This window comes from Hyla sarda (genome assembly GCF_029499605.1).
Source record: "Hyla sarda isolate aHylSar1 chromosome 1 unlocalized genomic scaffold, aHylSar1.hap1 SUPER_1_unloc_7, whole genome shotgun sequence".
Lineage (NCBI taxonomy): Eukaryota > Metazoa > Chordata > Amphibia > Anura > Hylidae > Hyla > Hyla sarda.
In genome coordinates this window covers 283,449-298,147 of record NW_026607593.1, presented here as the reverse complement: position 1 = coordinate 298,147, position 14,699 = coordinate 283,449, and the positions used below count along the sequence as shown (strand labels likewise).

Sequence of the window (14,699 nt, the reverse complement as noted above, 5' to 3'; positions counted from 1 at the left end):
GTAGGGACGCTGAAGGGACTGTCTGCGCAGGGACTGTCCGCATACCAGTGGGAAAAGTGAGCTGGTCTGGTCCATCCACCTTCTCCACTCTGGGCTGGCCCCGAAATAGTGATTCTGGGGTAGGGTCGCTGCTGCGCATTGAGGCCGCCATGCAAGGACACCCCTGATATCACAGAGTGTACCTTTCTCTACTGCCAGGCAACAGGAAAAGGTGATTAGACGATAAGCGAGGGGGATGATGAAAGGAGAGGATGGATGATGTTGCGGGGATGGATGATGACAGGAGGGGGATGGATGATGACGGGAATGGGTGTTTGTGTCAGTGAATGATGACAGGGAGGATGGTTGATGACGGGGGGTGGGTGTGTGTGGCAGTGGATGAGGACAGGAGGGGGATGAATGATGACAGAGGATGGAATGATGATGGGGGGATGGGTGTTTGTTGCAGTTGGTGATGATAGGCTTATACTCAAATGAATAGATTTTTCTGAGGTTTTTGTGAAATTAGGGGCCTCGGCTTATACTCCAGTATATACGGTATTTTGTTGGTTACAGCAAAGAAGATTAATTATACTCTGGAAATTGTTCTTCTTGCGGTTACTTCTTACTATTAAGTACCAGTAGAATCTCCCAATAGCGGACACTCACAGGGAATAAAAGTGTCCATTATTGGGTGATGTCCCCTATTGGGAAAAAGGCTCCAAATTCTTCCTAAATGACGGAATACTGTCCTGTGCTAACTCCAGAGTGTAATTACCTATAAAACACAATGAAAAACAATATTACAGTAGAATCTCCCAATAGCGGACACTCACAGGGAATAAAAGGGTCCATTATTGAGAGATGTCCCCTATTGGGAAAAAGGCTCCAAATTCTTCCTAAATGACTGAATACTGTCCTGTGCTAACTCCAGAGTTTATTTACCTATAAAACACAATGAAAAACAATATTACAGTAGAATCTCCCAGTGTCATTTAATCACCCCCTGTATCATTTATCACCCCCCTCTCTTTTTTTACCCTGTGCCATCTTATTCCCCTGTGCATTGTGCCTAATTATCCCCCCCCCTTACCCCCTGTGCCACATAATTTCCCCTTGATCCCCCTGAGCCATTTCATTCTCCCATTTGTACCTTCTGTATAAATTCATCTTTATAAAGTGGCAGAGGGGGTGATGAATATGCACAAAGGGTAATAAAGGGGTAATGAAATAGCACAGAGGGGGATCAAGAGGAAAGGATGGGGCACAGGGGGTAATAAAGGGAGGGGTGATTTGTCACAGGGGAAATAAAGTGGCACAGGGGGCCAGTCATCTTATTTGGATATGGGATGAGATGTCTAGGGGCTGAGTACCCCTAAGTAAGTCCATTCTTTATTCATTCTTTGACCATCCTTCATGATCAGTTATGTCCCCTTATGACTAACGTCCGTTATTATTGACGAGGCAAATAACGGTGCATGCACTCATTTTTGTCCCGTCAAAAATAACGATGGATTAACAGACGTTAACATTTTAACATTGAAGTCTATGGATGATGAATGTTCACAAATGACATCCGTTAGCACCCAGTATTTTTATATTCCGTTATGATCCCTTATTGCTACTGAGCATGCTCCGTACAGCGTCACAACCAGAAGGGGTTAAAACGGACATAAAATAACGGACTATAACGGAGCATGACGGATGAAATAACGGGTAGTAACGGATGGAATATGTCTGTTATTTTGATAGAATGCCGTTATAATAATATACATTGGGCATCAGTTATCACCCGATATGTTCAGTTATTGTATCTATTTTTTAATGATCTGTGTTTGCTGAATAACGAGTGTCAGAAGGCAGGAAGATGGCGGTAGTGTGAAAGAAGCCTAATGTGTCATGTGACTAGGCGGCACCATAATAACATCACATCCATCTCATTATCTTTTTGTAATTTGTAATTTATCACCTTGTTTTATAATTTTCCATTACTTGCCTCTAGGTATATTATCTGGGTCACATGACATTTCACTTCTCTTTATCATGTCCAGAGTCCTGATGTGGAGTCAACACAGTTTGTAGGGTTTGTGGTATAATGATTCCTATACGGAGAATTATAGGGTTTGTGGTATAATGATTCCTATACGGAGAATTATAGGGTTTGTGGTATAATGATTCCTATACGGAGAATTATAGGGTTTGTGGTGTAATGATTCCTATATGGAGAATTATAGGGTTTGTGGTATAATGATTCCTATACGGAGAATTATAGGGTTTGTGGTATAATGATTCCTATACGGAGAATTATAGGGTTTGTGGTATAATGATTCCTATACGGAGAATTATAGGGTTTGTGGTATAATGATTCCTATACGGAGAATTATAGGGTTTGTGGTATAATGATTCCTATACGGAGAATTATAGGGTTTGTGGTATAATGATTCCTATACGGAGAATTATAGGGTTTGTGGTATAATGATTCCTATACGGAGAATATGTTGTGATACATGGTGGTTTTCCACACCCTGGTCCTTGTATATTAGACTGAAAATAGTTCTTAGTGTCGGCACCGCAGTGGGCGCAGCTATAAGGCAGGTGGATATAGGATCATACGCACTCAGCACATTCTTCACACAAAAGTGCCAAACGTTCAGAATTTGTCCACATGTGTCCATAGTTCTCAGGATACACCAGTAATTGTCAGCAGGACTTGGAAAGGCCGATCACATGGAGATCAGGACTCTTTGTGTCTCTTTATCACCACCCGATCTCCAGGATCTAGATCAGGAGTTTTACCATCTGGAATAGAATAAAGACTTGTGTATGCGCTTGTTGTACGCGCTTGTGTACGGCCGCACATAGCTAGATAGGTGACTGTGTTACATCTGCAGTAGCTGTGGACAGTACAACCCTGTTCTAGGAGCAGGAAACCAGAATAAGATCTCTCCGTCTTTTATTTTAATGACATCACTCATTTTACCATATAATATACGGCAATCCTAAAAAATAATTTTTTTTAGTGATAACATTTTAATGAAAACAACAATATTGTAAATTTTGGAGGGTTTTGTTTTCACGCTGTAGACTTTACAGTAAAAATTACATGTTTTCCATATTCTGTTGGTCAATACAATAAAAATGATCCCCATGTTATATACTTTTCTATTATTGTACTGCTTTTGACAAAAGAGACAAAAAAACAGCAATTTTTGATTTTTTTCTTTTAACGTTTACGCCGTTCCTTTTACGCTTTTTGGGGGTAAAATGGGAAAAAGGTATTTACATTTTATTGGGGGAGGGGATTTTTCACATTTAATTGTTATTTTTTTACTTTTTTTTTAAACTTTTTTTAATACCCTTTTTATGTCCCCATAGGGGACTATTTATAGCAATAATTAGATTGCTAATACTGTTCAGTGTTATACATAGGACATAGCACTGATCAGTATTATTGGCAATCTTCCGCTCTGGTCTGCTTGATCTCAGACCAGAGCAGAAGTTTAGTAAACCTCTGTCGGCCATTTTAGATGACCGGATCCCTGCGGAAGCGCCATGGGCAATCCGATCTTCAATAAAAAAATGCGCATTGCTGCAGATGCTGTGATCTGTATTGATCAAGGCATCTGAGGGGTTAATGGCGGTATCAGTGTGATTGCTGATGTCCACCATTACCGGCGGGTCCTTGGCTGCTCATAGCAGGCGGGTCCTGCAGTGCATGATGTGAGCATTGCTCCGATCCTCGCGGTCATGTACAGGATGTAAATGTACGTCCTTGGTGTGTGAAGTACCTCTATAATGATTCTGATTGTTAATCAATATATTAATACTTATATGCTATTGCTAATGCTGCAGAAATATATTTGTTACCCTTACACTACATATCAGTTTGCTATTTGCTTGAAGACCTTGGGACGACGCCGAAAGATGTAAGATAAAGAAGAAGCTGGAAGTTGGAGACAAAACATTTGAGAAAATATACAGACTGTGCAGAATGACGGATACATCTGGAATTTTCTGTTAGAATAGAGAAATTGCAACATAAGTGACCAATTATCAGGAAGCAAATGAATGCTTAAAATGTTAATATATACATACACAATACTCAAATAACCAATCAACATATAACACGAAGACTTGATGTGATAACTAACCTCCCCTTTTTGTCAACTGTAAAAAACAATGTACTACCGTATAATAAACAGAACTCCTTGGGACAGCTCCTTAGCCGATGCTTCTGCTGAGAAGGAGATTTATACCAACTTTTTGTCTGGTGTTTATTTCTTGTGTCGGCCCTCAGCAGTATACAGCGGCCGTCACTCACAATTTAAGGCCTAACCAGAAGAAAACCTCGACACCTCAGCACCAGGACAAACATTTATGTCCGTGGTCCTTAAGGGGTTAAATATGGATTTAAAAATACACACTAAAATTCTAGCAGGCCGTCTTTCCATGTTGATGCCTCAGTTGGTTTATTAAAGGTCGCCAAACATGTGACAACACCGGGAGAATCTTGAACCTATTCCATGATGTGGTGCTGGAGGAGGAGTCTACTGTTTCGGTCGCTGGATGCTGAGAAGGGATTGGACCGTATAAACCGGTGGTTTACCTTCTCACCATCCAGCAGAGGGGGATGGGGGGGGACTTTTTGGATGCAGTAAAAGCTCTATATACAGCCCCATATGCTGGGGTCTTTACATACAGAGAATTATCACAAGAATTTATGATTAGTAACAGGACCCGACAAGGTCCCCCCCCCCCCCCCCCCGTCCCCTTTTATCCTCTGCATAGATCCTATAGCTCAAGCAGTTCCACAAGATCCTGGTATTTCTGGGGTCTCAATAGGAGAAGGAACCAGACAATCTCCCTCTATGCAGATGACATAATATTCACCCGACAACAAGAGTCATTGCCTAAGTTTCTATCACTGAAGGATTTCAGCAGGATCTCTTATTACAAGCTTAAAGGGGCATTCCAGTTAAAAACTATTTTTTCATATCAGCTGCTAAAGTTGAGTTGTTCTTTTTGTCTGAGCACAGTGCTCTCTGCTGACACCTCTGTCTATGTCAGGAACTGTCCAGAGCAGGAGAGGTTTGCTATAGGGATTTGCTCCTGCTCTGCACAGTTTCTGAGACAGACAGAGGTGTCAGCAGAGAGCACTGTGGTCAGACAGAAAAGAACAACTCAACTTCAGCAGCTGATAAGTACTGGAAGGCTTAAGATTTTTTTTTTTAATAGAAGTAATTTACAAATCTGTTTAACTTTCTGGAGCCAGTTGATGTGAAAAAAGAGTTTTTAACTGGAATACTCCTTTAACTCCTTGAGGACTTAGGGGTTTTTCCATTTTTGCACTTTCGTTTTTCCTACTCACTTTTTAAAAATCATAACCCTTTCAATTTTGCACCTACAGATCCATATGAGGGCTTTTTTTTTTTTTTGCACCACCAATTCTATTTTGTAATGACATCAATCATTTTACCCAGAAATCTACAGCGAAACAAAAAAAAAAAAAAATAATCATTGTGCAACAAAATTAAAAATAAAATTTTCAAACTTTTAATGGGCTTCCATTTCTACACAGTACATTTTCCGGTAAAAATGACACCTTCTCTTTATTCTGTAGGTCCATACGATTATAATGATCTCCTACTTATATAGGTTGGATATTGTCGCACTTCTGGAAAAAATCATAACTACATGCAGGAAAATGTATACGTTTAAAATTGTCATCTTCTGACCCCTATAACTGTAATTTTCCACATACAGGGCAGTATGAGGGCTCATTTTTTGCGCCGTGATCTGAAGTTTTTATCGGTACCATTTTTGTTTTGATCTGACTTTTTGATCGATTTTTAATATTTTTTTTATGGTATAAAAAGTGACCAAAAATACACTATTTTGGACTTTGGAATTTTTTTACGTGTTCGCCATTGACAGAGCTGTTTAATTAACGATATATTTTTATAGTTCAGACATTTACGCACGCGGCGATACCATATATGTTTATATTTATTTATTTTATTTTTTTAAATGGGAAAAAGGGGTGATTTGAACTTTTATTAGGGAAGGGGTTAAATCACATTTATTAACACTTTTTTTTTGCAATGTTATTGCCCCCATTAGGAGACTATAATATACAGTACATTGATTGCCAGCACTGATCAATGCTATGCCTTAGCATTGCATTGATCAGTGTTATCGGTGGTCGATTGCTCAAGCCTGGATCTCAGGCTTGGAGCAATCAATCATCGATCGGATGCACCGGAGGCAGGTGAGGGACCCTCCTCTTGTGTCCTTGGTACCCCGCAGTTTTGTTGTGACGGTCCTGATCAGCGCCCTCAGCCAGCTGGAAATGCTATTTTCCTATTTTAAACGCTGCAATCAATTTTTTTTCTTTAAATCAACTGGTGCCAGAAAGTTAAACAGATTTGTAAATTGAAAATCTTAATCCTTCCAGTACTTATCAGCTGCTGTATGCTCCACAGGAAGTTCTTTTCTGTCTGACCACAGTGCTCTCTGCTGACACCTCTGTCCGTTTTAGGAACTGTCTAGTGCAGGATATGTTCGCTATGGGGATTTGCTCCTGCTCTGGACAGTTCCTGACATGTACAGAGGTGTCAGCAGAGAGCACTGTGGTCAGACAGAAAGGAAATTAAACAAGAAAAGAACTTCCTGTGGAGCATACAGCAGCTGATAAGTACTGGAAGGATTAAGATTATTTTTTTGTTTAACTTTCTGGCACAAAAATGTTCATGGGTATGTCTATTATATTTGGGGGGGGGGTGTCTATGATAATTGAGGATATGTCTATTATAATTGAGGGTGTGTATTATTTTTTTGGGTCTGTCTATTATAATTTAGGGTGTCTCCGTTATAAATGGGGATGTGTCTATTATAATTGAGGGGGCGTCTATTATAAATGGGGATGTGTCTATTATAATTTAGGGTGTCTCCTTTATAAATGGGGATGTGTCTATTATAATTGAGGGGGCGTCTATTATAATTCAGGGTGTATCTATTATAATTGAGGATGTGTCTATTATAATTGGGGGGGTGTCTAATATAATTGGGGTTGTCTATTATAATTGAGGGTGACTCCTTTATAATAATTCTTTATTTATATAGCGCCCACAGATTCCGCAGCGCTGTACACTCTTATTGGTCACTGTCCCCATTGGGGTCACATGTTTTTGAAGTGTGGGAGGAAACCGGAGGAAACCCACACAAACATGGAAGAACATACAAACTCTTTGCAGATGTTGTCTTCTGTGCTACAAGGTAACAGTGCAAACACCTGAGCCCCCGTGCTGCCCCATGAGGGGTGTTTATCCTAATATATATATATCTGGTTCATTACGAGTCCAATCCTCCTCCCTTGTGGGGCGGTGCAGTGCCGTAGATTGTGATTTGCCATAGATTGTGATGGAGTGACTCAGCAGTTTTCCCTGCTCGAGCGCTCCGCCTCCATCACATTCTATAGGCTGACACTCGCACACCCCCCAACCATCGGTTACTGCGGGGGCTGGGGGGGTGTGTGCGAGTGTCACATGACATATTTAACCATCAGGCATCGCAGCTCACAGCAGCCTCACTTGGGCTATCACAGGGACAGGATCTCTCCCTGTAATAGCCCGAAGCTGTACGGAGCTCTCATGGCCTTTGTGGCCCAATTCCGAGAAGCTAATACTTTTACTGTTTTATTGTCACCCGCCAGTGCGCTCGCTCGACACCGCTATTGGGATCCCTATGCCTGATAGCGGCGTTATCAGCTTGTCACCCACCAGCGCGATCGCTCGACAGTGCTATCAGGATCCCTATGCCCGATAGCGCTGACAACCGCTTGCCTCCCCCCCCCCCCCGCTGCTCTACTCCCCGTCCCCTGTTAACTCTCAGGGAACGGGGAACAGAAAGTAGAGCAGCGGGCGCTGCTAAAGTAGTGCTGCGCATGCGCAGCACTACACAAATGCTAAAGTAGTACTGCGCATGCGAAGCACTACGCAAATAGCATAGGTAGCGTAGCTGTACATTAGTGTAGGTTGTAATTTAGCATAGTTTAGCATTAATAGTGAAAGGGGGTTAGGCACCACAACTCCCAGCATGGGAGTTGTAGTTTAGGACTACAACTCCCAGCATGCCTAGATAGCTAAAGGCTGCCCAGGCATGCTGGGCTTGTAGTTTAGCTTAGATTAAACAGCAAAGGGACCACAACTCCCAGCATGCCCAGACAGCTGAAGGCTGCCTGGGCATGCTGGGAGTTGTAGTGCAGTGAAAGGACCAGAACTCCCAGCATGCCCAGACAGCTGAAGGCTGCCTGGGCATGCTAGGAGTTGTAGTGCAATGAAGTCACCACAACTTCCAGCATGCGTAGACAGCTAAAGGATGCCCAGGCATGCTGGGAGTTGTAGTTTTACACAGGTATAAAGTAGTTAGCGTAGTGTTAGCGCGATTTTAGAGTAGTTAGCGTAGCGTTAGCTCAATTTTATTGTAGCTTTAGTTTAGTGTTAGCGCAGTTTTACAGTTTTTAGCGTAGCATAGTGTTAGCGCAGTTGTAACGTAGCTTAGTGCTAGCGTACTTTTAGCATAGTGTAGTGTTAGTGCACTTTTAGTGTAGTGTAGTATTAGCACAGTTTTAGCGTATTTAGCGTAGCGTATTGTTAGCGTAGTCTTAGAGTAGTTAGCGTAGTGTAGTGTTAGTCCAGTTCTAGCATAGTTGGTGTAGTTGTACACGGGTGTAGTGTAGCTAACTTAGTTTTACAGGCAGATGAAGTGTAGTTTAGAGAGTTTAGCGTGGGGTGTAGCTTAGCTTAGTCATAAAGTGAAGGGGCTACAACTCCCAGCATGCCCAGAGAGCCAAAGGCCGTCCGGGCAGGATGGAAGTTGTAGTTTTGCAAAAGTAGCAGAGGCAGTTGCGCTCTGTTTCGTTAATGCAGTATACAGTCACATGTATAGATGGCTGGATACGATGATCACAAGGCCACTTACCCACCTCAGTTTCCTGCTCCGTCACTGGACATGTAGCAATGCAGGAAGATGACGGAGCTGGAACGGGGGTGGTAAGTTAGGCTCTCCAGGTAATAACCCATTTTTTTTGTGTTTTTCTTCTTGTTTCAGATACGTGAATGCGGAGGACTATATCGGAATCGGTGGACTACGATGATGACCTGCATTTTTTTCTTTTATTTTAATAAAATGGTTAACGAGGGCTGTGGGGGAGTGTTTTTCCTAATAAAAATGTTTTAACTTGGGTGTGCTTTTTTTCTTTGTTATTACTTTACAGGCTTAGTAGTGGAAGCCCTCTTGTAGACGAAGTCCATTACTAAGCCGGGGCTTAGCATTAGCCCCAAAAACAGCTAGCACTAACCCCCAATTATTACTCCAGTATCCAACGCCACAGGGGTACCGGGAAGAGCCGATACCAACAGGCTTGGAGCGTCAAATATGGCGCTCTTGGGCCTGGCCGGTAACGGGCTGCCGTTATTTAGGCTGGGGAGGGCTAGTAACGGTGGTCCTCGCCCACCCTGGTAACGTCAGGCTGTTGCTGTTTGGTTGGTATTTGGCTGAAAATGAAAAGACGGGGAACCACAGACGGTTTTTTTTTTATAAAAAAAAAAAAAAAAAACGTGTGGTTCCCAGTCTTCATTTCCAGCCAAATACCAACTAAACAGCAACAGCCTGATGTTACCAGGGTGGGCGGGGACCATCATTACTGGCCCTCCCCAGCCTAAATAACACCAGCCTGTTACCGCCTAGGCCCAAGAGCGCCATATTTGGCGCTCTAGGCCTGTTGGTATCGGCTCTTCCTGGTACCCCTGTGGCGTTGGGTACCGGGGTACTAATTGGGGGTTAGCGCTAGCTGTTTTTGGGGCTAACGCTAAGCCCCGACTTAGTAATGGACTCCGTCTACAAGAGGGCTTCCACTACTAAGCCTGTAAAGTAATAACAAAGAAAAAAAGCACACACAAGTTAAAACATTTTTATTAGGAAAAACACTCCCCCACAGCCCTCGTTAACCCTTTTATTAAAAGAAAAGAAAAAAATGCAGGTCATCATCGTAGTCCACCGATTCCGATATAGTCCTCCGCATTCACGTATCTGAAACAAGAAGAAAAACACAAAAAAAATGGGTTATTACCTGGAGAGCCTAACTTACCACCCCCGTTCCAGCTCCGTCATCTTCCTGCATTGCTACATGTCCAGTGACGGAGCAGGAACGGAGGTGGGTAAGTGGCCTTGTGATCACCGTATCCAGCCATCTATACATGTGACTGTATACTGCATTAACGAAACAGAGCGCAACTGCCTCTGCTACTTTTGCAAAACTACAACTTCCATCCTGCCCGGACGGCCTTTGGCTCTCTGGGCATGCTGGGAGTTGTAGCCCCTTCACTTTATGACTAAGCTAAGCTACACCCCACACTAAACTCTCTAAACTACACTTCATCTGCCCGTAAAACTAAGTTAGCTACACTACACCCGTGTACAACTACGCCAACTATGCTAGAACTGGACTAACACTACACTACGCTAACTACTCTAAGACTACGCTGCGCTCACTACTCTAAGACTACGCTGCGCTCACTACTCTAAGACTACGCTGCGCTCACTACTCTAACACTACACTACGACGCTAAAACTGTGCTAATACTACACTACACTAAAAGAGCACTAACACTACACTATGCTAAATACGCTAAAAGTACGCTAGCACTAAGCTACAACTGCGCTAACACTACGCTATGCTAAAAACTGTAAAACTGCGCTAACACTAAACTAAAGCTACGCTAAAATTGAGCTAACGCTACGCTAACTACTTTATACCTGTGTAAAACTACATCTCCCAGCATGCCTGGGCAGCCTTCAGCTGTCTGGGCTTGCTGGGAGTTCTGGTCCCTTCACTGCACTACAACTCCCAGCATGCCCGGGCAGCCTTCAGCTGTCTGGGCATGCTGGGAGTTGTGGTCCCTTTGCTGTCTAATCTAAGCTAAACTACAACTCCCAGCATGCCTGGGCAGCCTTTAGCTGTCTGGGCATGCTGGGAGTTGTGGTCCCTTCGCTGTCTAATCTAAGCTAAACTACAACTCCCAGCATGCCTGGGCAGCCTTTAGCTGTCTGGGCATGCTGGGAGTTGTAGTCCTAAACTACAACTCCCAGCATGCTTGGGCAGCCTTCAGCTGTCTGGGCATGCTGGGAGTTCTGGTCCCTTCACTGCACTACAACTCCCAGCATGCCCGGGCAGCCTTCAGCTGTCTGGGCATGCTGGGAGTTGTGGTCCCTTTGCTGTCTAATCTAAGCTAAACTACAACTCCCAGCATGCCTGGGCAGCCTTTAGCTGTCTGGGCATGCTGGGAGTTGTGGTCCCATCGTTGTCTAATCTAAGCTAAACCACAACTCCCAGTATGCTTGGGCAGCCTTTAGCTGTCTGGGCATGCTGGGAGTTGTGGTGCCTAACCCCCTTTCACTATTAATACTAAACTATGCTAAATTACAACCTACACTAATGTACGGCTACGCTACCTACCTATGCCATTTGCGTAGTGCTACTTTAGCGGCGCCCGCTGCTCTACTTTCTGTTCCCCGTTCCCTGAGAGTTAACAGGGGACGGGGAGCAGAGCAGCGGGGGTGGAGGCAAGAGGTTGTCAGCTCTATCGGGCATAGGGATCCTGATAGCACTGTCGAGCGATCGCGCTGGCGGGTGACAAGCTGATAACGCCGCTATCAGGCATAGGCATACCGATAGCGGTGTTGAGCGAGCGCGCTGGCGGGTGACAATAAAACAGTAAGAGTATTAGCTTCTGTGGCCCGATACTGCTCTCGGAATCGGGCCACAGACGCCATGAGAGCTCCGTGCAGCTTCGGGCTATTACAGGGAGAGATCCTGTCCCTGTGATAGCCCAAGTGAGACTGCCGTGAGCTGCGATGCCTGATGGTTAAATATGTCACGTGACACTCGCACACCCCCCCCCCCCCCCCAGCCCCCGCAGTAACCAATGGTTGGGGGGTGTGCGAGTGTCAGCCTATAGAATGTGATGGAGGCGGAGCGCTCGAGCAGGGAAAACTGCTGAGTCACTCCATCACAATCTATGGCAAATCACAATCTACGGCACTGCACCGGCATGGTATACATTAGGTGGTGGGTGTTTTCTTATTGGATACTTCATGTGTATATATGGTATATCCTCCCACTGTACTGAAATAGTATTGTACTATGTCATTAGATTCTATATATATACATCCAGCACTGTACAGTGTATCTCAGTGATCACCTGTAACCTTGATAATGAGAACATGTATTGAGAAATATCCCATAATATGTAACATATGTGAACAAAGAGCGATCTGTCAATCATGGCCGGTGGGGAATATCCAGTCCCAGCAGCTCCCCATGGATTATACCTGTTGGGTCTTCACCATGAGGAGCAGCGGACACATCATATCTCTACATTGTTATGGGGGATTATTTCCCAGCAGACAAAATTATAGAGATAAATGGATAAGAAACTTTATGTCTGAAAAGTAAATCTTTATTAATCACTCGTAACAATGAGAAGTTTTCAGCGGGCACTACCGTGGATTCACAGCGAGTGATACAAATCCCTTCTCCGATGGCAATAATACGGCCGCTCATAAATGCCTCTATCTGGTGGTGCTCAGCAATAAAGTCCTTAGACTAATGCAACTCCAAACAAATAAGAGAGAGAATGCGACAGCGCAACAAAATCCTTCAGGCTTTATATCATGCGGGTGTATAAACAGGTGCAAATCACTGAGAAACGTCCGGTTCACACTGACTTGTACTTCTTCCTGCTCCCGGAGCCAGAAGAAGCACAAGTCAGTGTGCAAGGGATGTTTCTCTGTGATTTGCACCTGTCTGTACACCCGCATGATATAAAGCCTGAAGGATTTTGGTGAGCTGCCGCATTCTCTCTCTTATTTGTTTGGAGATTATTTTTATATATATATATATATATAATATTCTAGTACCTAGGGACATATATACAGATGTGTTATTTGGATTCTATTTGCATTTTGTATATCAGACATTTTCTGGAATACTAATACTTTTCCCATGTAAATTTATTGCTCTAAAGTGATCTCTCTTGTGACTTTGACTGCAATGTTGTAGTTTTTGTACAATTTGACAAGTTAGAAGGCTACTTTGTGTGCGTTCTTTGGTGTATAAGAAGACTTGCTTTTCGAGTAAAACATTTTCCACATTCTGCACATGAATATGGCTTCTCTCCTGTGTGGGTTCTCTGATGTTGAACAAGCCATGATTTGGAAGTTAAACATTTTCCACATTCTGAGCATAAAAATGGCTTCTCTCCAATATGAATTTTTTGATGTTCAGACAGATGTGATCTCTGAGTAAAACATTTTTCACATTCTGAACATGAAAATGGCTTCTCTCCAATATGAATTTTTTGATGTTCAGACAGATGTGATCTCTGAGTAAAACATTTTCCACATTCTGAACATGAAAATGGCTTCTCTCCAATATGAATTTTTTGATGTTCAGACAGATGTGATTTCTGAGTAAAATATTTTCCACATTCTGAACATACAAATGGCTTCTCTCCTGTGTGAATTCTCTGATGTCTAACAAGCCGTGATTTAAAAGTAAAACATTTTCCACATTCTGAACATAAAAATGGTTTATCCCCTGTGTGAGTTCTCTGATGTTCAACAAGACTTGATTTAGAAGTAAAACATTTTCCACATACTGAACATGAATATTGCTTCTTCCCTGCACAATGTCTTTGATGTCCAGCACCCCTTCTGTGACTTTTATTTTGCTGAACATCCTGTGATGACTGAGAAGACAGGACCTGTATATAAGGATGAGATGACAGATCTTGGCTGTGAAGGGCTGAGGGTGTATCTGGGATAATGGAATGTTCTTCATATGTATCTTGTGTGATATCATCATCTGCTTTATAATCTGAAGATATAAGATTCTCCTCTGATCTCCTGGTACAATTATCTGCCAAGAATAACACAGATTTTAATTTTAAGTAAAAAAAGAAAAAAAACAACAATAAAAACTTTAACCTCTTAAGGACCCAGGGCGTACCTGTACGCCCGACTATCGCGATAGTCTCGATCAGCTAGGACGTGAGCGGAGACCCCCTTACCTTGCTCCTACAGGCTTGAGCAAGCAACCCCCTATTATGCTGATCCATGCAAAGCTATGGCTTTGCAGGGATCAGGGTAAAAGATCAGTGTGTGCAGTGCTATAGCCCCCTATGGGATAATAATGATCAGTGTAAGAGATCAGAGTGTGCAGTGTTATAGTCTCCTATGGGATAACAATGATCAGTATAAGAGATCAGTGTGTGCAGTGTTATAGCCCCTTATGGAATAACAATAATCAGTATAAGAGATCAGTGTGTGCAGTGTTATAGCCCCTTATGGAATAACAATGATCAGTATAAGAGATCAGTGTGTGCAGTGTTATAGTCTCCTATGGGATAACAATGATCAGTATAAGAGATCAGTGTGTGCAGTGTTATAGTCTCCTATGGGATAACAATGATCAGTATAAGAGATCAGTGTGTGCAGTGTTATAGTCTCCTATGGGATAACAATAATCAGTATAAGAGATCAGTGTGTGCAGTGTTATAGTCTCCTATGGGATAACAATTATCAGTATAAGAGATCAGTGTGTGCAGTGTTATAGTCTCCTATGGGATAACAATGATCAGTATAAGACATCAGTGTGTGCA

At 42.9% G+C, this 14,699-nt stretch overlaps 2 protein-coding genes across 2 annotated transcripts in view; one reads left to right on the top strand and one right to left on the bottom strand.

The window, feature by feature from the left end:
• Positions 1–14,699, bottom strand: part of LOC130298252 (zinc finger protein 850-like) — a 411,906-nt gene that overhangs the window by 121,582 nt on the left and 275,625 nt on the right. Inside the window, exon 7 of the mRNA XM_056551174.1 lies at positions 13,163–13,957. Within this exon, the coding sequence (XP_056407149.1) occupies positions 13,163–13,957 (795 nt within the window). The remainder of the gene's footprint in view (positions 1–13,162; positions 13,958–14,699) is intronic.
• Positions 1–14,699, top strand: part of LOC130298274 (zinc finger protein 268-like) — a 150,956-nt gene that overhangs the window by 112,227 nt on the left and 24,030 nt on the right. The window lies entirely within an intron of this gene.